This window comes from Pelophylax lessonae (assembly GCF_965119305.1).
Source record: "Pelophylax lessonae genome assembly, chromosome: 3".
Taxonomy (NCBI): domain Eukaryota; kingdom Metazoa; phylum Chordata; class Amphibia; order Anura; family Ranidae; genus Pelophylax; species Pelophylax lessonae.
In genome coordinates, this window is record NC_138770.1 from 610,642,503 (window position 1) to 610,667,118 (window position 24,616).

General features: G+C 44.3%; 1 protein-coding gene across 1 annotated transcript in view; it reads left to right on the plus strand.

The window, feature by feature from the left end:
- Positions 1–24,616, plus strand: part of DUSP10 (dual specificity phosphatase 10) — a 96,498-nt gene that overhangs the window by 3,590 nt on the left and 68,292 nt on the right. The window contains exon 2 of the mRNA XM_082251363.1: positions 6,983–7,835. Coding sequence (XP_082107489.1) covers positions 7,031–7,835 — 805 coding nt within the window. The 5' untranslated portion in view covers positions 6,983–7,030. The remainder of the gene's footprint in view (positions 1–6,982; positions 7,836–24,616) is intronic.

The window sequence follows — 24,616 nt, forward strand, 5'->3', positions numbered from 1 at the left end:
CAATAGGAACACATCTAAAGGGATGCAGGCCCAGCAGCTTCCCTCATTAGTGCCCTGCAGCGGCACAGCTGATTGATAGTTATGAAACCGCTCCCATTTGACCCATTCAGCTTCAGAAAAACAAAAGGTAGAAATCTGCAACAAAGTTTGTTGAAATCCTTGTAATGTACAGAGATCACCCAGAGGGGAATGTTTTTTTCTCAACAAAAGTGGAGTTACGCTTTACCAGTGTATGCGGCCCTCAGTCTGGAAAATCAAAGTTATTACAGTGGGCATGCACATGGTCATGAACATTCGCTTGTTTAAAGTGTAACTCCACTTTTGATGAGAAAAAACATCCCCCTCTGGGTGATCTCTGTACATTACAAGGATTATAACAAACTTTGTTGCAGATTCCTACCCTTTATTATTCTGAAGAGATCCCTGTTTGTTTGTTTGTGTTTCTGTGCTCAGTGAATCTAATGGGAGTGGTTTTATAATTATTAGTCAGCTGCTGCACTTGCAGGGCTCTAATGAGGGAAATTGCAGGGTCTGCATCCCTTTAGACATGATTTCCTATTAGGAGTATATTAGGAGTATCTCACAAAAAATGACATTTTTATTGCAGGGGATCCCAAAAATCTGACGTGTATGTTAGTGCAGACTTTTGGGAAAATCAGTAAGGCTCCATTCACACCTGACCGTATCGTTTTCAGATAGTTTTTTTTTTGGGCGTTTTTTTTTTTTACATTTTTTCAAGTGCTTTTTAAAGGCGTTTTTCAGGTGTTTGGAGGCAGCCTTTGACATCTAGCAAAAATGCTTGTAATCTGCCAAAAAAGAAGCTCATGTAGATTTTTAAGCTTCAGGCATTTTGCTTCAGGTGACAAAACACTCAAATGTGAACAGGGGCCATTGAAATTATTGGGAATTTGCTTTTTGGGCGTTTTTGAGACTTCAGAGATAAGTGTTTTACGAGTGGAAAAAAACGCTCAGGTGTGAACAGGGCCTAAGCCAATCCCTCAAGCAGCAAATTACATTTTTTAGGGGGCATTCTGTACACCATCTATGTACAGAACTCCTCCAGGTAGCCATATTGCATTGCATTTTACAGAAAATACAGCGGCTGCAGATTGAAAAGGAAAGGTCATTTCTAATAACATTCAATTACAATATGATTTGTGTCGCAAATTGTATATACTATATTATTATTTTTTTTTTATTTTCTTTTTTTTCCCCCACGAAAGTAGAGTTACCCTTTAACCCAGGGATCCTCAAACTACGGCCCTCCAGCTGTTGCAGAACTACACATCCCATGAGGCATTGTAAAACTCTGACATTCACAGACATGACTAGGCATGATGGGAATTGTAGTTCCTGAACAGCTGGAGGGCCGTAGTTTGAAGACCCCTGCTTTAACCACTTGACCTCCGGATGATTTACCACCCTTCATGACCAGGCCATTTTTTACGATACCGCACTTAGTTACTTTACAGGACAATAGCGCAGTCATGCAACTCTGTACCAAAATAATGTTATTTTATTGTTATTTATTGTTATTGTTATTTTATTTTATGTTATTTTTTCTACAAGTAGAACTTTCTTTTGGTGGTATTTGATCACCACTACAGTTTTCATTTTTTGCACTCTAAACAAAAAATACAGACAATTAAAAAAAAAAAAAAACTATATTTTTTACTTGCTGCTATAAAACATATCCAATAAAAAAAAATAAAAAAAAAATTTCTTCATAAATTTAGGCCAATATATATTCTGCTACTTTTTTTGGTAAAAAAAATCCCAATAAGTATATTGTATTATTTGTTTATTTATTATTTTTTTACTAGTAATAGATTAGCGATTTATAGCAGGACTGTGATATAGAGGCAGACAATCCGACACTGACTGACACTTTTGAGACTTTGTGGGAACCAGTGACACTAATACAGTGATCAGTGTAAAAGTATGCACTGTCACTGTACTAGGGACACTGACTGGGAAGGGGTTAAACATCTAGGGGCAATCAAAGGGTTAACTGTGTGCCTAGCCAGTGTTTTTGTGTACTGTGTTGGGGGCGTTTACTAGGTAAAGATATGGATTTTATTCCCTTCTTTGCCTGAACACAGAATCCATCCCTTCCACTGTTAGAACAGCGATCTGCCTTGTTTACATAGGCAGATCCCCGTTCTGTTGTGTTGTTTACCAATAATCAGGGGGTGCCGGAGGACATTGAGTGCCTGGCACCCGCAGATCGGCTTCTGCTGTGAAGAATCAAAGCAGAAGCGGCACGGTGGCGGTGCATGTGCGCCCCCTGCAGGCAGAAGTGCAGGATCAGGTATATAAGCGTTATCCTGCCCAGAGCTGCTGCCCTGTAGCAGTAAAACTGCTATAGGGCGGTCAGTAATATGTATGGTATAATGATGTATGAAAGAAGAATGTAAAGAAAGGTTTGTGTAAATGTAGCAGTATAATATATATCTATAAAAAGATTTATAAATATATTCTGATATATTGCACTTTATTCAGTATATCCATTATAACGCCCATACACAGACTATACATATACAGGCTCTTGAATCAACTTCTAGATCCAGGTTGGAATGTTCAAGGCTTGCTTAGGAATGTCTTAGTAAATTTGTCTTCAGACACATAAGCACAGAATCCCATGTACTACAGATCCCAGATAGCATTAGGCAAGATTAGGCATTATAATATTTTGAGTGCCCACAGGGTAATAAACCTGATATCTGTCTTTATGTCTCCTCGGTATTATAAAATTTGTCAGCATGGCAGTGATGTCTGAAAAAGCCTGAACTGCCGGCCAGAGTGCTTGTTATGGGTCAGTGACTCACCAGATAGTGAACACAGGATTGGATGGCAGATGATTGGATGGCAGATGATTGGATGGCAGATGATTGGATGGCAGATGATTGGATGGCAGATGATTGGATGGCAGATGATTGGATGGCAGATGATTGGATGGCAGATGATTGGATGGCAGATGATTGGATGATCGGGTGACAGATGATTGATTGACGGATGATCGGATGACAGATGATCGGATGACAGATGATTGGATGACAGATGATTGGATGACAGATGATTGGATGACAGATGATTGGATGACAGATGATTGGATGATTGGATGATCGGATGACAGATGATTGGATGATTGATTGACGGATGATCGGATAACGGATGAGAGATGATCGGATGATGGCTGATCGGATGACAGATGATTGGATGATCGGATGACAGATGGAATGAACCTGTACCATTGGCAATATCCCCTGTCACAGTTCTCCTCTCTCTAGATCCACAGGTTCTCTTTAAAGCTGAACTTGTTGAATATGTGCACTGCAAAACGAAATCCACACTAATGAAGGTGTCCCGTGTGTCCAGGCTGCAGCGTTATGTACAACTCTGACTTTTACTCCCACCGTACAGTACAGCCAGCCCCAAACTTTCTTTGCTGAGAGTTACAGATCTGGTTGGAGTTCTCAGATCCCAGTGGGTCACCCACACTCCAGCTCCTCCATTCATTAAAGGTCTTGCATTCTTTCCAATGAATGCAAGGTGCTCTGTGAATGGAGGAGGTGAGATCATGACATTCATCTTCTCCTCCAATCATTGAAAAGAATGCAAGACATTTAGTGAATAGAGGAGCTGGAGTGTGAGCGATCCTCTGGGATCAGAGTAGTCCAGCTGGAAATCTCATTCATACATGCAACAGTTCCATGTTGGATCGCCTTTTCAGAGGCGTTTGACAGTTACATGGTAGCAGGGTGGTTGCGGTGTGGCCCCATACATGAGTTGTGTTGGATGTTTCAGCCTGCCCAGTGCAACAGGCTGCTTATATTTTACAAGCAAAGCATTCTGATTATGGCATGTGTACAGCCCTGAGTGGCCGCATGCCCTTCTTCTGGTGGAAAATGGGAGGGGGGGGGGGGGGGCTAAAGTTGTGGCTGCTTTTACCACCCCCTGACTGTGAGAGTCCCAAATTTTGAGTTGGATGTTCAGTGCTGACTGCACTGTATCAGAGTGTGTGAAAGTCAGAGTTCTACCCAATGGTACAGCCTGGACACATGGGGCACACTTCATTAGGTGCATTTAGTTTTACAGTGCACATGCCAAACATATATTTTGGCTGGACTCTGATTGGTTAGGAAGTATATTTGCATTGGTATGAGGCATTTAAAAAGAAACTGTGGGCAAAATTAAAAAAAGACATACAGTATGTGATGCAGCCTGTAAGTAGCATTAACACAGCAGTTTCTGTTTTTTCAGACAGACCCCCCCCCCCCTCCACATTGTAATATAGTTGTATTGATCCTGCCTTTAAGTCTGTTATTTTTCAACTTCCTTCCAGACCAAGCTGTCCAGCAGAAGTGGCAGTTAGAGGGTTGAGACAAACCATTTACCACTAACAGGGGTGCTTTAAACGCTCAGCTTTTATTGATTTCTGTAAAATATTTATCCCAAAAGGAAAAAAAATGCTGTGACAGCTTAAATAGTTTTAGCTGGAGTTTGGCCTTAATTTGTTAGTCACATATCTAAATCTACTAGTCCATCCAACAACATCTCTGCACAGGATGGCAGTAGTGCTATCCAAGGGTAACTACAATGCCCCTCCATATATACAGTGGTTAAAGTGTTGCTAAACCCCGGACTCTGCATTCACTATATCTGGTCTCTCACAGTACACAGAACATGGAAATGCAATTATTGTTCTAAATATAAACTGCTAAATACCTTTTCTCATCAGCAGTATATAACAGTCTTGTGACTTCTATCAGTGTCTGGTTAAAGCTTGTAGGGGTTTTCATTGTCCTATGAGGCTGCTGGACCCCTGACCCTCTGTCTGGACAGTGCTGATTGGCCCTGTGCTGATAACATACACCCTCCCAAGAAAACCAAAAAACTCTCTAGCAATAAACACCAAACTGAGGGTGTGCAGAGTGACTCCAAGGCTCTGTACTATCAGGAGATGAATTGGGGGGTCACCCAGGGACAGGAAGTGGATACTGGCTGGATTACCAGATGAAAGTAAAAAAGCCTAAAAAAGAAATCTAATACAACCAGCACATTTAAAGATTGGTAACCTACAATATATTACATTTTGGGTTTTCTGTTTAGATATGCTTGAATGAGGTTATAATTTAAAGTGCATGACCCAAATATACCCTCAAACCTCCCTTTCCCCTTTAGATTATTTCTCTGCATATTTTTTTTCTTTCTTTTGTTCCTATAGCAAGAAACAGTTTGCATTACTCCCTGTGACATCATCACCAGACTTTGGCAGTTTGGCAGGGCCCTCATCTGGGAGGTCAGTTCCCATTGACATAGGCACAATCTCCAGAACTACATCTCTCAGGAGCCCTTTCCCCCCATACACACACAGTGCATGGGCAGTTTCTTGGGAGTCAAGGCAGCATCAATGTACTGGGAAAGAAATTCATATGTGTGTAGAGAGGGATGGGGGAATATGCTGAGTTCTGTAGCCTCGCAGGCAAGTCTGCATGTACTGGGTCCAGACCTCATCAGTTCAAGAGGGGGGCCCAGGTACCTCTCCTGCCAGCAGCTGCTGAGGGCACATAGGCAGGGTATTGGTTTTTCAGGATGGTGAGTGGGGGGGGGGCTCACGGCTCACCATCCTGAATGAACACACCACCTTGAAAAAAAAAAAGTGAGTGATCGGTACCAAGCACTAACTCTGGGGGTGCGCAGATACTGCCTCCATGCCGCTATTCACTTAAACAGGCCTTGTTGGACGGGGGTATAATTTCTGCCATGGCTGCAAAGCATAGCATCACTGGCGTTGCATTTTAGCAACAGTATCATTTGATATTTTAGGCGGGGCAGGGGGGGGGCCCTGTCAGGTAGGTTGTACAGAGCCCCTTGATTTCTATCTGCAGCCCTGCAAGTTTGACGACAGTACTTGGGATTTCAATGCAGTGTTGTCAGCTCAAACAGGAAGTTAGGAGCTCATTGGATTTCTGGCAGATTACCAGGTATTTTTTTTATGCACTTGCAGTGTTTTTAAATGGATACAACCAGGGGAAAATGTGTGTTCGATAAATGCACTACATATTTTTATTTTGCCTTGACTTACACATACATATACTACATACACTATATGCTTTTTATTTTATTTTTTTTAACATAGTTTTTTTTATTGTTTTTTTATAATGAGCAGTACAAAGTGTACATTTACATTGTAAGGCCCCTTTCACACAAGCTTTCCAATCAGGTCCGCCTATCAGTTTTTTCAGGCAGACCTGATCGGATGCTCCATGTACCTCTATGGAGCAGTGGATGTCAGCGGTGACATCTCCACTGACACCCGCTGCTATCCGATCCTGTCCGTGAAATCCAGACGGATTGAAACCCTATTTTCCAAACCATCTGGAGGATCAGATCGGATGAAAAAACAGACAGGCGGTCCGTTTTCATCCGATCTCCCATAGAGGAGAGCGGGGATCTGACAGCTCCCTCTCTGCAAAGTAAGCAGAGACGGACCTGTCATCCGCCTGCTCAGCGAGGATCGGCGGATCGATCCCCGCTGAGCAAAATGGAGTCCGCCGGCGGAAAGCCCATGTGAAAGGACCCTTAGAATAGTACAGGAAAAAGATAAAACAAACATATCTAATATCAAAGACGCATGGTCAAGTATCAGATATCTGACAATGCAGTAACCACATGCTTCTGAATTTACAGGCAAAACCGATCACACTGCCATATGCAAGAACATATTCATAGATCAAATAAGATAGAAGAATCATAATCCACTATATGCTTTTTAGTGGTAAATTGATATTATATAACACATTACATATGGACAGGATCATTAAACCGTAAGCTCCTCAGGGCCAAGGGGCCATCATAAGCTAGGCTCCTCAGGGGAGGTGACTAATGTGAATGGTCTTATGTTCTCTGTAAAATGCTGCAGAACTTATAGGTGTTCTATAAATGAATAATAATAATAACTTGATTCTATGTTTTCCAGCCCATGACCTACCATTCTACTTGACTTGGCAGTCCTCTGGGGTTACTCATGCCTCCATCGCCCTTAGACGATAGGGTTATTGTGGCATTAACCAGACCCGTGAGACCGCAGGAACTTAACCTCTGCATAGACTCTTCCTTCCTTGACTGCGCCACGGTGAGTGGCAGCTGCAAATCCCTACTCAGCGCAAGTGTTGTCTCCTTAAACGCAGCCAATCTGACGTATATGCCCTCTTCCAACGGGTCTGCACGCTCTTTGGGTTGCGGATGTAGCAGTGCCAGTTGTTGCAGTGTGGCATCGTATGACAAGGACACTCAGAGCCAGGCCGTCAGCAGCACCACTCTTACCAGCTGTGTCGCCGGACCCTCCACTGCTTCCGCGTCCAACCAAATGGTCAACAATAATGAGAACAGTGCCAGTCTAAGCCCATCTGGTGGAGTTAGCAGTCCAGTGTCTAGCACTACCAAACAGTTTGCCAACATTAAGATCATCTATCCTAATGACTTGGCCAAGAAGATAGTAAAATGCAGCAAAACCCACCTGCCCAACCAGGGCCCCATCATCATTGACTGCCGACCTTTCATGGAGTACAATAAAAGCCATATTCAGGGAGCCGTTCACATTAATTGCTCGGACAAGATCAGCAGGAGGAGGCTACAACAGGGCAAAATCACAGTGTTGGATTTAATATCATGCAGGGAAGGCAAGGACTCGTTCAAGAGGATATTTTCCAAAGAGATCATCGTTTACGATGACAATACCAATGAACCAAGTCGGGTTATACCCTCCCAGCCGCTCCATACTGTTTTGGAGTCACTGAAAAGGGAAGGAAAAGAACCTCTGGTGCTAAAAGGTAATATGATAGGTGTTTATGAGTTGCTTTATGTTGAAATCAGCCATTTTTAAAGGGACACACAGAGGCTTTCGTCATTGGCATCTTATTCTGCAAATGCTAGTTGCCTGGTTGTCAGGATAATTGTCTTGTTGTATTACTTTGGGTCAGTTACCCAGAAATATTATGCAGATAAAGACTTCTGACTTTCCTACCCTGACCAGGGTTAGTTACCCAAGCCACTCAAGTTGGAGAGTCAATAGAAGAAGCATACAAATAGCATTCAAAAGGAGGCGGCAGTAGTAGCAGCCCCTTTGTTTCACTTAAAGTGATACTAAACACACACTGCTTAATTTACATAGTCCCTTTTATTTCTGTATATGGATGATAGCACTGTAATTATTTTATTAAGAAAAAAAAAAACATCTAAGTACCCTTTTCCTAATCAATATACAGCTGTCACATGACCCAGCTCTCTCCCAGTCTGTCTGCAGGGAAACAGTGGCAGCAGGAGCTTCTAGGCCTCTGCTGCTGGTCATATATCCAAAAAAACAAAACAAAAAAAAAAAACAGCCTTTGGAATACAGAGTAAAAATAAATTATTAATATCAATAAACTTTTTTAAATTGTCATACAAATATATTTTTTAAATCAAATCATATTCTTTTTTTTTTTTTGGGCAATGGCATGGTGTGGGTGTATTTATGCCAGTCACAAGCTGTCATGGCCCTCCAGCCTATGTCTTACAATAAGGGGGAGGTGAAGCTTTCAATAATCTACATATAACAACCCGCCCCCATTGTGTTTATTGGGTTGGTGGGCATGGAGGAGAAGGGAGGGAGTGGGCTGTCATTTACCACTGTGTATACGTCCATGTGTGACTCTATAGTCACATGGGATAATCAGATATGATAGGGAGGAAATACTCAGCATAGAAACTGAGAATGTGCAGAGCTACCAACACTGCTCTGCAAAATCCCTAGCTGAATTTAGGATTTGGACAGAATGTAGAGATAGAGAACAGTAGGATCAACCAGGTTTTTTGCAGAATACAGAAAACGAATCCCATAGTGACTGAGTGAGTAAGGTCAGCATGTAATACACCATTTATTGATATTTTTTTATGATGTTGGTTTAGTGACACTTTAAAAAAAGTTTACTTTAGGTGGACCTTCCATGGAAATAATGACATTGTCTAGAGTACCATCTTGTCTGTGTACAGTAATTGAAACGTATTAAATGTGTTATTGGAGACAAGGGCTTGAACAAGATTTATAATGTAAGGTCTTTTAAAGCAGGGGAGTAAAACTCAATTTAATCGCGGGCTGCATCAGCAGTATGGTTGCCCTTAATTAGCCAGTTGTATCTCGGGCAGTGTTATTTTCGACAACAAAAAGGTTTTAGTCAAGGTTTTCGTCAGCGGCATTTTTACAGTGACGAAAACAAAACGAAAAGTACAGCACATTTTCGTCCACTGACGTAAACTATGATGAAAATCAAATACGTTTTCATTAACGAATGAAAACGGGATGAAAATGTGAGGCAGGGACGTTTATTAACTTCCAGTTTTCAAGGAGTGAGTTGAAGCAACTGTGGACGGTGTGTGCACCGTCCATGATGACTGCCAGAGACCAGAGCAGTACTGTGCATTGCAGGCCATCCCTCAGACCTGAGACCACCATCCAGCACTGTGCATTACAGGCCATCCCTCAGACCTGAGACCACCATCCAGCACTGTGCATTACAGGCCATCCCTCAGACCTGAGACCACCATCCAGCACTGTGCATTACAGGATATCCCTCAGATCTGAGACCATCATCCAGTACTGTGCATTACAGGCCATCCCTCAGACCTGAGACCACCATCCAGCACTGTGCATTACAGGATATCCCTCAGATCTGAGACCATCATCCAGTACTGTGCATTACAGGATATCCCTCAGACCTCAGACCACCATCCAGCACTGTGCATTACAGGCCATCCCTCAGACCTGAGACCACCATCCAGCACTGTGCATTACAGGCCATCCCTCAGACCTGAGACCACCATCCAGTACTGTGCATTACAGGCCATCCCTCAGACCTGAGACCACCATCCAGTGTACTGTGCATTACAGGCCATCCCTCAGACCTGAGACCACCAGCCAGCACTGTGCATTACAGGCCATCCCTGGAGTAAAAAAATCTAATATCATGTTATTATTTATGGTATTAAGGTTTGAACAAACTCACAGATACAGATTTAGCCACTCTGGATTGTCTGAGTAGGCCTGTAATGCTGCACAGTGCTCTGGACAGTGGTCAGAGGAGGCCTGTAATGCTGCACAGTGCTAGATGGTGGTCTCAGGTCTGAGGGATGGCCTGTAATGCACAGTGCTCTGGATGCCGCCATGTCAGTGGTCACTGGTTAGAGGAGGCCTGTAATGTTGCACAGTACTGGATGGTGGTCTCAGGTCTGAGGGATGGCATGTAATGCACAGTGCTGGATGGTGGTCTCAGGTCTGAGGGATGGCCTGTAATGCACAGTGCTGGATGGTGGTCTCAGGTCTGAGGGATGGCCTGTAATGCACAGTGCTGGATGGTGGTCTCAGGTCTGAGGGATGGCCTGTAATGCACAGTGCTGGATGGTGGTCTCAGGTCTGAGGTATGGCCTGTAATGCACAGTACTGGTTGGTGGTCTCAGGTCTGAGGGATGGCCTGTAATGCACAGTGCTGGATGATGGTCTCAGGTCTGAGGGATGGCCTGTAATGCACAGTGCTGGATGGTGGTCTCAAGTCTGAGGGATGGCCTGTAATGCACAGTACTGGATGGTGGTCTGAGGTATGGCCTGTAATGCACAGTTCTGGATGGTGGTCTCAGGTCTGAGGAATGGCCTGTAATGCACAGTGCTGGATGATGGTCTCAGGTCTCAGGTCTGAGATGGTCTCAGGTCTCAGACTTGAGACCACCATCCAGCACTGTGCATTACAGGCCATCCCTCAGACCTGAGACCACCATCCAGCACTGTGCATTACAGGCCATCCCTCAGACCTGAGACCACCATCCAGCACTGTGCATTACAGGCCATCCCTCAGACCTGAGACCACCATCCAGCACTGTGCATTACAGGCCATCCCTCAGACCTGAGACCACCATCCAGCACTGTGCATTACAGGCCATCCCTCAGACCTGAGACCACCATCCAGTACTGTGCAACATTACAGGCCTCCTCTAACCAGTGACCACTGACATGGCGGCATCCTGAGCACTGTGCATTACAGGCCATCCCTCAGACCTGAGACCACCATCTAGCACTGTGCAGCATTACAGGCCTCCTCTGACCACTGTCCAGAGCACTGTGCAGCATTACAGGCCTACTCAGACAATCCAGAGTGGCTAAATCTGTATCTGTGAGTTTGTTCAAACCTTAATACCATAAATAATAACATGATATTAGATTTTTTTACTCCAGGAGTATATAATGAGTTTGGAAATTCTATAGAAATGCTTAAATAATGCATTACAATTTACCTAAATACATTCGATTTTAGTTGACTAAAATTATTTTATTCCACAAAAATGTACTGGAGATTTTAGTCGACTAAAATACGATGACGAAAATGGGACTAAAACTAAAATGGCATTTCACTCAAAGACTATGTCTAAAACAAAATCAATTGCAGATGACTAAAATGGGACTCAAACTAAATGGCATTTTAGTCAAAAGACTATAACTAAAACTAAATCAAAATTCGATGCCAAAATTAACAATGATCTCTGGTGCGCTACATACATGGTTCAGAAGTGCATTACGTACAAAGTGCAGAGTTCGGGATTACGCTATATACAGAGTGCAGAGTTCAGGATTACGCTGTTTACAGAGTGCAGGGTTTAGGATTATGCTACGTACAGAGTGCAGAGCTCAGGAGTGCGCTATGTGCAGAGCTCAGGATTACGCTACGTACAGAGCTCAGAAGTGTGCTATGTGCGAAGCTCAGGAGTGCGCTACATGCATGCAGAATGCAGAGTTCAGGATTATGCTACGTACAGAGTGCAGAGCTCAGGAGTGCGCTACATGCTGAGTTTAGGGTTATGCTATGTACAGAGTACAGAGTTCAGGATTATGCTACGTACAGAGTGCAGAGCTCAGGATTACGCTACGTATGGAGTCCAAAGCTCAGGAGTGTGCTACGTGCAGAGTTCAGGATTACGCTATGTACAGAGTACAGAGTTCAGGATTATGCTATGTGCTGAGTTTAGGATTATGCTGAGTACAGAGTTCAGGATTACTCTACGTACAGAGCTCAGGATTATGCTACATACAGAGTTCAGAGCTCAGAAGTGCGCTACGTGCAGGGTTCAGGAGTGCATTATGTACAGAGTGCAGTTTTCAGGAGTGCATTATGTACAGAGTGCAGAGTTCAGGAGTGCATTATGTACAGAGTGCAGAGTTCAGGAGTGCATTATGTACAGAGTGCAGGGTTCAGGAGTGCATTATGTACAGAGTGCAGAGTTCAGGAGTGCATTATGTACAGAGTGCAGGGTTCAGGAGTGCATTATGTACAGAGTGCAGAGTTCAGGAGTGCATTATGTACAGAGTGCAGGGTTCCCGAGTGCATTATGTACAGAGTGCAGAGTTCAGGAGTGCATTATGTACAGAGTGCAGAGTTCAGGAGTGCATTATGTACAGAGTGCAGAGTTCAGGAGTGCATTATGTACAGAGTGCAGGGTTCAGGGGAACACTATGTACAAAGTGCAGAGTTTAGGGGTGCTCTGCCGACAGAGTGCAGAGTTGAGGGTATGCGCTGTTAACACATCTCTCTCTCCTACCTGGCCTGGCTGTAATACCTCCCTCAGATTGTTTCTCCCTCAGATTCTGGAAATTTGTCCTCGCCGTGTGCATGCAGGGATCTGTTAGATCTGGGAGCCGCTAAGAGCAAAGCTGTCTCTTGTAGACACAGAAGGCTTCTGTGTTTACAAGGGACAGCAGGGAGTGAAAGGTGAGAGCCAGGGGTAGCGGAAAACATGGGTGTGAGGGCCACATGACAAGGCCTAACAGGCCGGCTTCAGCCCATGGGCCTTGTGTTTGACATATTGGCTCTAAAGGTATAGTTCAGTGTTAATGCTCTGTCTGCTGCTGGCCCAAATGTGCATTCTGTGCAACTTTGTGATAGGTTGCACTTGCCTAAAACTGACAACACACGCTACAGTCAGATTCTATAATGTCTTTGCAATCTTGTTTAGATTCACTAAGAACTAAACCATTTTATTTAATATAGAATCCATTGTGATTATGTGGAACCCCAGAGTTCCTCCAGAGTTTGCTAGGGGTTCCTGGAGCTGTGGCTGGAGGACCTCCCTTATGATGGCACCCGCATAGTTCAAGGTCCAATGTAGGGCTGCAACTAACGATTAATTTGTATGTCGACTAATCTATCGATTATTTTTACAATAAGTCGACTAATCTAACGATTATTTTTATTTTATTTTTTTTGCTTAATTGAGTGTTTTTTTGATTAGCTAATTAATCCTGTAATTAATACAGACCCCTTAGTAAGCCCCCTCCCAGTACAGACCCCAGACTGGGATGGGGTCACTCTGGGATGGTGGTGTCATTCAGGGATGGTGGTCACTCAGGGATGGTGGTGCCACTCAGGGATGATGAGGGTCACTCGGGGATGATGAGGGTCACTCGGGGACGATGAGGGTCACTCGGGGATGATGGGGGTCACTCGGGGATGATGGGGGTCACTCTGGGATGATGGGGGTCACTCTGGGATGATGGGGGTCACTCAGGGATGGGGGTGTCACTCAGGGATGGTGGTGTCACTCAGGGATATAGTCACTCAAACTTCAATAAGGAAAGGTTTTATATAAAAAGGTCATTAGAATGTTCATAATGGGGGGAGGGGCACCAGGGAAAAGCAAATGACGAGCAGATGACACTTCAGCTATAACACTAATTGCAATGAAATCATAACTGCGCTCCTTGGAATCAATATCTGCTGACATGCAGGGTTATCCTGGTATCCCCGGTATAAGCAGCGCGCTGTAATACTTGCCTGTCCCAAGCTCACAGAGAGTGCGGCGCCTCTTCCCTGACCACGTGTGCGTCTCCCCGCCGATTTGCGTTCCACCCATAGCAGCTCTCCTATTGGCTCAGAACGCCCCATTCCATCTAAAAGCCAGCCAATCATCGCCAGCAGTTCTCCAGGCGCCAGAGATCAAACCTTCCCACAATACCTGAATGTGTTGCCGCAGAAGCTGTGGCGGAGTATGGGGGAGCAGGAGACGGTCAGTGCTCACCTCGGTGTGGACGGAGCCGGGGGGGGGGATTTCACCCGGCTGGCAATACTTCAAGCAGTGCTGCAGCCAGCCAGGGGGGGGGGTGTGACGTCACGCGTTGACGCGTCAATGCCTTTCACGCACGTCGACGTTTTTTTGTAGTCGACTACGTCGACGCGTCGTGGCAGGCCTAGTCCAATGGCACCTGGCAATCCCAGTGGAAAAGGGAAATGCGTATCTTTACCAGCACACCTTGGTATGGTGATAATCTTATCCTTTAGTCTCCTAAAGCAGCAGACGTCACAGCCTGACGTTTTACACGTCATAGGATTCCTTTTTTACTTGGCCTTGAAAATGGGATCCTGCTAGGTCCCAAAACGTTGGGCTGTGATGTTCGTTGCTTTATGGACAAAATTAGCACTATACCAATGTGTGCTGGTGAAGATCCCTATTTTCCTCATTGCGTTGTGGCGCCATCCACCAATTCACTAACAGCACCCTACACTTCCTATTCATGTTGTTGTTAGTAGATGGGATGTGTGGTCTGCCCTCTTTTTTTTTTTTTTTGTCCATGTTATTGACTTGAAATGATCTAATTGCAGTCCCCTGTACAGCAAAGCTCAGGGTGGAGGAGGGAAAGAAGCACATGGAGCCAATCACTTGTGCATTAGTAAAAGGAGCATGTTCATAGGAGGAAAGAGCAGAGAGAAATTACCTCTAGAGTGGATAAGTGTTACTTAACCACTTAAGCCCCGGAAGATTTTACCCCCTTCCTGACCAGGCCCTATTTTGCGATTCGGCACTGCGTGACTTTAACGGACTATTGCGCGGTCGTGCGACACTGTACCCAAATGAAATTGACGTCCTTTTTTTCCCACAAACAGAGCTTTCTTTTGGTGGTATTTGATCACCTGTGCGATTTTTACTTTTTGCGCTATAAACAAAAAAAGAGCGACAATTTTGAAAAAATAACAATATTTTTCACATTTTTTTATATGAAATCCCCCCCCCCCCCAAAAAAAAATGTAAAAATCTAAATTTTTTTAACATTTTAGGCCAATTTGTTTTCTGCTACATATGTTTGGTAAAAAAATAGCAATAGGCGTATTTTGATTGGTTTGTGCAAAAGTTATTGCGTTTACTAACCAAGGGAAAGATTTCTGTCATTTTTGGTGTTTTTTTTTTTTTTTTAACGAGTAATGGTGGCGATCTGCGATTTTTTTTTTTTTTTTTTGCGGGACTGCGACATTGCGGCGGACAGATCGGACCCTTGACTGCCATTTTTTACACTTTTGGGGGGCACCAGTGACATTACTGCAGTAATCAGTGCTATAAATATGCACTGTTACTGTAAAAATGACACTGGCAGGGAAGGGGTTCACTGTATTGGAGAGGGAGGGGTTAAGTGTGTCTTAGGGGCGTGTTTCTAACTGTGATGGGACATGTCTCCTATTGTAAAAACAGAGATCAACGGTTCTACATAGTAGAACCGTCTGATCTCCATTTTTACACAGGGGAGAATGACAGGCGGCTTGTTTACATTAACCGCCTGCCTTTCTCCCGCTCTACCGACGATCGGTGAGTGACCGGCGGACATCGGGTCCGCTGGTCACACGCACGGACTCCTTAGTGATGAAACCGCGGCGGGCGCGCTTCAGCGGGCGCGCGCTCGCCCGCTATTGGCTCTCAAGCCGGTGAAAGGCTAGTGACGTATATATACGTCACTTTGCCTGGCCGGGGCTGACCACCGCAGTATATTTACTTGCGGCCGTCGGCAAGTAGTTAAGTGCAGAAGAGGGGTTTGGGGTCTTTTAGACCCCCAGATCCCTCCACGAGAGTACCTGTTCATTAAAAAAAAAAATAAAAGAAATTTTTTTTTTTTTTGTACTAAAATATCGGCCCATATCGGCCGATACCGATATGCATTGGCCAAAATATCGTTATCAGTATCGGCAACGAAAAACCGATATCGGTCGATCACTAGTACAGAGCCTTTGGAGTCAGGCTGCACATGCTCAGTTTGCTAGTTTTTTTTTTTCTTGGGACAGTGCATGTGATCAGCACAGGGCCAATCAGCACTGTCCAGACAGAGGGTCAGGGGTCCTGCAACCTTATAGGACAATCATGGGAGATAGAAAACTCCTCCTGCAAGGTTTAGCCCTATATTGATAGAAGTCACAAGACTGCTATATACTGCTGATGAGAAAAGGTATTTAGCAGTTTATATTTAGTAAAACTATTGCAGTTCTGTGTACTGTGGGAGGCCTGGGTTTAGTAACACTTTAACTGCTTCAGAGAAAAAGCAGGTCTCTTACCCTGAGCAGACAGAGCTGTGCTGTGTGGCGGAGCTGTGTAAATCTCAGGGCTGGATGGACAAAAATACACATCATATGGCCTGTAAACAGCTTTATGTGTGTTTCATCCATCTACTTTATGTATTTAACTGTTTGCCTAAAGTTCAGCTTTATTGTCTTCATTATGTGCTGCAACCCCAGATTTCCTTTCTTGCTTTTTTTTTTTTTTTTTAATATTTTTTCCTCGTTTTTTTCTTGCTGATTTTGTCTGATTGTTTTTTTTTCTTTTTTATTGCTGAGCTAATTTGGGAAAGAGGAAGAGACTTGTCACTGATACGCGGTTGTTGGGGAAACATTTGTTTATTTGACCCTTGTGTAATCCTTCTTGTTTATATTAGTAAGCAAAGTCTGTGCTGGAATCCTATTTTCTGCGCAGGATGACTTCTGTCCAAATGTTTCACTTCATAAGTTCAGCAAAAACAGATCCACTCTAAATAAACGGCTTTACGTCATTCAGCTCAGGTCCAAAAAGTTCACCAGTTCTGGTCACAGGCTAATATCGGAGAGAATTTGCTTCTTTTGCTTTCTTTTTCTTTTTTTTTTCAACCAAATTTGTTTTTAGCTTTGAATGTAATGTGGAAGTGTTCGGCCCTGTTCACACCTGAGCGTTTTTCAGCTCATAAAACGCTCATCTCTGAAGTCAAACGCCCAACAAGCAAAATCCCATTCATTTCAATGGCCCCTGTTCACATATGAGCGTTTTGTCTCCAGAAGCTCAAAAAAGTACATGAGCTTCTTTTTTGGCACATTACAAGCGTTTTTGTTAGATGTCAATTAGAGATCGACCGATTATCGGCAAAGCCGATCTATCGAGAGCCGATATGCACTTTCCCCGATAGTTCGGAAAGTGCTGTACCGGAATGATGGCTGCAGCTACCGTAGAGGCATCACCCCGGTACCGGCGTCCATAGCCAACAGTCAGGTGTCTTGTAACGACAACCGATGAGGTTGAGAAGCCGCTCGGCTGTCATTACAAGGAGCGGGAGGGGACGTCCCCCCCCAAACCCCCCCCCCCCCCCGCCGCCTTGCATGGCTCGCCCAGGTCTCCCGTTCTACCGGGAGACCCGGGCTACCAGCCTGCATGGCCGCCGAAGACCCGATCAAAGCCGCATTCAGCTCTGATCGGGTCTCCATGCAAAAACCCGAAAGTAATGTCATGACATCACTTCCGGGTACTGTCTGGTGCCAGATTAAAAAAAAATGACAACATTCAAAACAGCCAAACTTGGCATTTTGAATACTTTTAAGTGCAGAGGAGGGGTTTGGGGTCTTTTAGACCCCCAGATCCCTCCACAAGAGTACCTGTCAAATAAAAATATTTTTAAATGTACGAAAATATCGGCCCATATCGTCTGATACTGATATTTTGGTCATCGCATATTGGTATCGGCAATGAAAAAACAATATTGGTCGATCCCTAATGTCAGTACCTGCCTCCAAACACCTGCAAGAAACGTCTGAAAAACACCTGAAAAAATGCCCAAAGAAACTCCCGAAAACGATACGCTCAGGTGTGAATGGAGCCTCGAAGCCCAACCCCAAGCAACTAAAAAATGAGCCCTAGTAGTGGGACTGAGCTGCTCTTGTTGGATTAATTGCTTGTTTTGGTCTAGGACAGAGTTCTCCAAACTTTCTAAATAATGGGCCAATTTACTGGCCTTCACGATCCGGGGGGGGGCGGACCTTGGCCAATGGAAATAGAAAATGTGCCGGTGTCAGTGAGAGTAAACAATGCCCCATCATAGGTTTTAGTCAGAGAAATAGAGCCTCACTGTTGGTATGAGTAGGAGGAATATTGCCCCAATGATGATGTCAGTGGGAGAAATGGTGCCGATCATTGGTGTCCTTTGGAGGAAAAGTGTCCCAAGGCAAGCAAGGGCCACAGTTTGAAGACCATTGGTCTAGGCATCACATACTAGCTCATTATGAAATACTTACAGTACCTTACAACGAGCCCCCGCCGTGCCGTCCGCTTACCTGTATGACGAGCGACATGTCCAGTCGCCCGTCTTCCGGGATCACGGCATCCGGCCATCTGATTGGCCGGAGCCGCGGTGACGTCACTCCGGCACACGGGAGCGGACGGTCACGGCACGGGGCTCTGAAGGAACGGCACGAGCGGCCGTTCTTCAGAGCGCATGCGCCAGTGATGTCACTGGCTGCATGTAAGGTAAATATCTCCTAAACGGTACATGTTTAGGAGATATTTACGCTACCTATAGGTAAGCCTTATCATAGGATTACCTATAGGTAAAAGTTACAGAGGAGGGTTTACTTCCTCTTTAATGCTCCACCAGTGTAGGGTCCTGACATCATCAAGAACAATGCTGGGTCCATTGTCCAGCATTGAATGTGAAGCTGCCAAGGGACAGTCCAGTGCCATAGCGTGGGGGAGCACCATTTACTGGGGAAAGGGAGAATCAGGTAAGAAAAACTGTTTCTCCTCTCCCCTAGAGACAAAGCGGCCCAGCCCCACTGCAAGGGAGACATTTTTAGTTTCTCGGAGTTGGGCTTTAAGCACATCTACCAGGTTTTTATTGCTGTCTGTGTCCCCATGGGGGAGATTTCCCCTCACGTCCTGTGTGATGACTGAAATACCTGGTGGGCTGTTAGTGGTCCTTGAACCAGAACCAAGAACAACGGTTTCCACATTCTGGGGGGCACAGGTTGGTCATACAGCTGGCCATAGATGTTATTGGCTGTGCACCCCTGTACTTGTGTAAATGCAGAGGCTTTGATGCACCGGCGATTACCCGTATGACGTATTTTACTGAATGCAGAAGTGTCACATTCAGAAATGTCATATGTGCATAGAAGTGTCAGATCAGGCATACCAAGTCCGTATGCCTGAGGCCTTTGTCAGATTTGTTTCTACTCTGTGTATATTTCCTCTAAATATGGCCGCTCCCTATTCACTGCTCTGCACAGTGTCCTCATTCAATTAAAGTCTTCTTTTTTTTTGTTTAAAGATAAACTTAGTATACTTACCTCCTCTGTGCAGTTGGTTTTGCACAGAGCAGCCCAGATCCTCCTCTTCTTGACTCCCTCTCTGTCTCTCCTGGCCCCTCCCTCCTGTTGAGTGCCCCCACAGCAAGCAGCTTACTATGGGGGCACCCGAGCTGAGCCACTGCTCTGTGTGTCCATTCCACCCCCTATCTCTCCTGACTTTAATGGACAGCAGCGAAAGCCAATGGCGCCCGCTGCTGTGTCTCAACCAACAAGGAAGGAGAGTCCCGGACAGCCGAGTCTCTCGTGCAACATTGCTGGATCGAGATGGGGCTCAGGTAAGTATTAGGGAGCTGAGGGGAGCTTCTGTACACAGAAAGTTTTTTATCTTAATGCAAAGAATACATTAAGATGAGCAAAAAACCTTCTGGCTTTTAGAATCACTTTAATTAAAGTGTATGTAAAGCAAAAACTTTTTATTTAAATTGGTTCTAAAGGGAAAGTCTTTTTTTTTTTACCTTAAATCATTCCCTGCGTTCAAGTAAAAAATGTTCCAGTATTTGTATTGCCCCCTCACCTCCTAAATACTTACTTCCTTGATCCAGCGCTGTGTCTGTCTGTAGCGTTTCTCTCCCCTCTCTCATAGGGGAGAGAGGCAGCAGCGGGAGTCATTGGTTCCTGCTGCTGTCAATCAAATCCTGTGATGACATCAAAGAGCTGAGACCGGCTGGGTAACAAAGTGAAGCTGCTTCTAGGGACCGGGAGAAGGAAGCCTACAGGAGTGAGGAATAAGGTATCTGTACTTATTTTCTCTTAAAGGGATATCAAACACACACTGTTTAATTTACATTATCCCTTCTATTTCTGTATATGGATGATGGCACTATAAATATTTTAACAAAAAAAAAACATCCAAGTACCTTTTTCCTAATCAATATACAGCTGTCACATGACCGATCTCTCTCAACCTGTCTGCAGGGAAACAGTGGCAGCAGGAGCTTCTAGTCATTTGCTGCTGGTCACATATCCAAAAAAAAAAAAAAAAACAGCCTTTGGAATACGGAGTAAAAATAAAAAATGAATATTAAAAAACTGCTTTAAATTGTCATATAAATATATATTTGAAATCAAATATTTTTTGGCAATGACATGGTGTTGGCGGATTTCTGCCAGTCACAGGCTGTGTCACCGCCTTCCAGTCTAGAATAAGGGGTAGATGAAGCCTCCACTAATCTACATGTACTATCCAGCTCCCATTGTGCTTAGTTGGTTAGTGGGCATGGAGAGGGAGGGAGAAAGTGGGCTGTCATTTACTACTATGTACACGCCCACATGTGTGACTCTGTAGTCACATGGGCTGCTCAGATGTGATAGGGAGGAAATGCTCTGCATAGAAACTCACTGAAAACTGAGCATGTGCAGAGCTGCCAACACTGGTTTGCAAAATCCTTAGCTGAATTGGGGACATGAACAGAAGGGGGAGATAGAGAGCAAATTGATTTTTTTGCAGAATACAGAAAATGAATCTTATAATGACTGAGTATGAACAGCATGTAATACACCATTTATTACATTTATTTAACCCATGCAGTGGGAGGGGCATTAAAAGCAGCCTGAAATTGGGCTTCACATAGTGTAAGTAGGGTTAAAACTCCTCTGGGAAATCAACAGGAAATGAAAGGAAACCTCTTCAGTAAACATTAAACTGCCCATATATGTCATTTTTTTAATTTTTTCATTCAACCAGCCGGCTAAATGAAAGAAAAAAGACTTGATTCCCCAATCCACACACTCAATGTGGATAGAGAAATCCCCCCGCTAAACTATTGTATTTTGACTTCACACCATCAGAATTAGTGATCGACCGATATCGTTTTTTTATTGCAGATACCGATACCGATATTTTGGTCATCGCGTATCGGTATCGACCCATATGGGCCGATATTTTCGTACATTTAAAAAAAAAAATTTTTTTATTTGGCAGATACTCTTGCGGAGGGATCTGGGGGGTCTAAAAGACCCCAAACCCCTCCTGCACTTAAAAGCATTCAAAACGCCAGGTTTGGCTGTTTTGAATGCTGTCATTTTTTTTAATCTGGCGCCAGTCCCCGGAAGTGATGTCATGACATCACTTCCGGGTTTTTGCATGGAGACCCGATCAGAGACGAATGCAGCTTTGATCGGGTCTTCGGTGGCCGTACCGGTGGGACGGGAGACCCGGGCGAGCCACAGAAGGCGGTGGGAAGGGGGACATCCCCTCCCGTTCCTTGTAATGACAGCCAAGTGGCTTTTCAGCCGCATCGGTTATCATTACAAGACAGCCCACCGTCTGCTAGGGACGCTGGTCTCGGGGTGATGCCTCTAGCTGCAGGCATCACTCCGGGACAGCACTTGCTGAAATATCGGTAATATTGGCCACCTTGGTGGCCGATTCCGATATATCGGGGAAAGTGCATATCGGCCCTCGATATATATCGGCTTTGCCGATAATCGGTCGATCCCTAATCCGAATACACTGATCAGGGTTGCTTGCTATAGCCAGTGGCACTGATCATGTGGACATTTTCCAACAGGCTGGTTATACAGAAGTGAGTTGGTAGATTGAGTTCTGTACCACCAGACTTCCCGTTTATGGATTGAAATGAGGCTGGTCCCTGCTGAACTGGCCAAATTTCGATCCATGAATGTCCGGATTTAGAGAGTTGTCACCAAAACAGGTGTCCCCAATAGAGAATCGTCTTTTATCTCTTGCTCTATTGACAACTTAAAGTTTTTGGATTTTCTATCACTCTTGGGCTCAGTGACAGTGTGCATAAGGAAATATAGAGGGCCAAATCTTCAGTTTCAAACAAGGACACAGACAGCAATAAAAAGTTGACAAAGGGTCTAAACTTTCGTTAAAACTACAAAGCTTCTTTGGGTCACTCATTGTTCACTTCTATATACTTTCATGGGAACAATGCTTAAAAATGCTCATTAAGCTAAAAGTTCACACTGGCATTAAAGCAGGCGTTTGAGAGGTGTTAAAAATGCCCCTCAAAGGCTTATGCACAACATACAATAGACAGCACACAGTGCTGTTCACACTATCAAAACATGAAGCATTAGCATTGCGTTGCCTCAAAATTGAAGCCTCGAATGTAAAATCAGGAGATGTTTGAAGTCTTTCAACGCCTCCCATTCAAGTCAGTGGTAACACTTTGAAAATGCTCTGGCAGGCAGTTGTGGTGCGGCCGCGGGGTGTTAAGATTAGTAAATCTACTGTAATGGAATAGGCATTTGTGGAGCAGTTTTAACGCGCCTTAACGCTCATCAAACGCTTCAAAACTGCTTATAGGGCATTTGGGGAGCATTTTTAACTCGTCATTAATGTTTCTAAAATGCCAGTCTAATGCTCATACTAAAGCTCATTAACGCGAGTCTAATGCCCATACTAACCCTATTTGTTAAGCATTAAAAATTTAGTGTGAAGAAGCCCTAACTCCCCTTCTAAAACCTAGCTTTCCATTGGCTAAAGCAAAAAATGCTCAAGCCTGAAAACTCCCCCAGAAAAGCACGTGCCAAAAACACTCCAAAAACCGCCTGAAAACATTCACGCTCAAGTATAAGAATAAATAATAGTTTTCATTTTGCAGAATAACTCTGATATACAGACATGATGATGATTGAGCACGGCAGATATTAGATATTGTTATTCCCACACTTGTTTTGGGTGTGAGCCATCATCACCTCTTCCCTCTCCTCTCTGTCCTCTCATGTCTTATATGGAGCTGTAATTGTTTGCAGAAAGCAGGACATGAGTTGTTTTTGCAGAGTTGGGAGGTGGAATGTTAGATTTTTACTCAGAATTTATTTCTAAGTAATCCCAGAACACGGGGGAGAGGCCAAAATAAAACCTAGAGCCTAAACTGTATAAAGCCCACATAGGTCTCAGCCTCTGGCACTGAATTCCTAGAGAATATAGCGGTAAGTATTTGCCTAAATTTACAATTGATGGTGCAAGATTTGTGGACACCTGACCAACTATATGGCCAAAAGCCTGTGGACATCTCTCCACATGATTGCACTAAGGTGTGTCCATCCAACATCAGTACCTGACCACACAAATCCCCTTTTGGCCGAATGGACACAAATTCCCACAGACACTCCAATATCTTGTGGAATAATGGAAACTATGATAGCCATAACGTGAGGAGCCAACTTCATATTCACCTCCATGAATTTGGAAAAAGATGCCCAACAAGTTTTATTGGTCAACAAACATTTGGCTCTATTGCATCTTCAATCTTCTACAACAGGGGTCCCCAAAACTTTCAGTAAGAGCCGGTTCACACTACTCGACCAGAAGGAGCGACTTTTTAGCGCGACTTTAAAGAGACTTGTTTAGAGACTTGGAAGAGACTTAAATGATAGGCGACTTTGTGTGTGGGGAATGCCTGGCTAATCTTTTTCTTCTTCCTGGAAAGTCTGATCATAGTCGCTTGAAAATAGATAAGGATCCGACTTAGAGGCGACTCCCATTGAAGTCTATGTGCACAAGTCGGATAGAGGTCGCCTTGAAGTAGTACAGGAACCTTTTCTGAAGTCGGAGCGACTTCTGTAGTGCATATTAAGAGCCCATTCACATTGAGGCGACACGACTTCAGGGGGCGACCTGTGAAGTCGCGTGCACCGCGACTTCGGCGCAACTTGCAGAGACTTCACATAATGGAAGTCTATGCAAGTCACTCCGAGGTCACCCCAAACTAGTACAGGACCCTTTTTCTAAGTCGGAGCGACTTGTGTCGCTCCTATTAGACCGGGTCCTGTACTACTCAATGGACCGCGACATACCGCGACTTGTCAGGCTGACAAGTCGCCTGACAAGTCGCGCTAATGTGAATGGGCTCTTAGACGGCTCTCATTAATTTACATTGACTTTGTAATGACAAGAGACTTGGGGCGACTTGAGGGCAAGTCGGAGTCCCAAGTCGGAGTAGTGGGAACCGGCTCTTAGAGGTACGCATCAAATGTTTTACAAATATTTGCAGGCCAAAAAAAAATGTTTTATACATCAATAAATAATAAATTAATGGATACGTTTATTTGGATCTTTTTGATATGATTCTGAACATAAGAGAAAGAACTTTCAGAGCCCACTTGCATCAGTGTCCTCATCTGAGCCCCACCTACATCAGAGCCTGTCCTAGGAGCCCCACGTTACATCAGAGTCTCCCCTTACATCAGGGTACCCATTG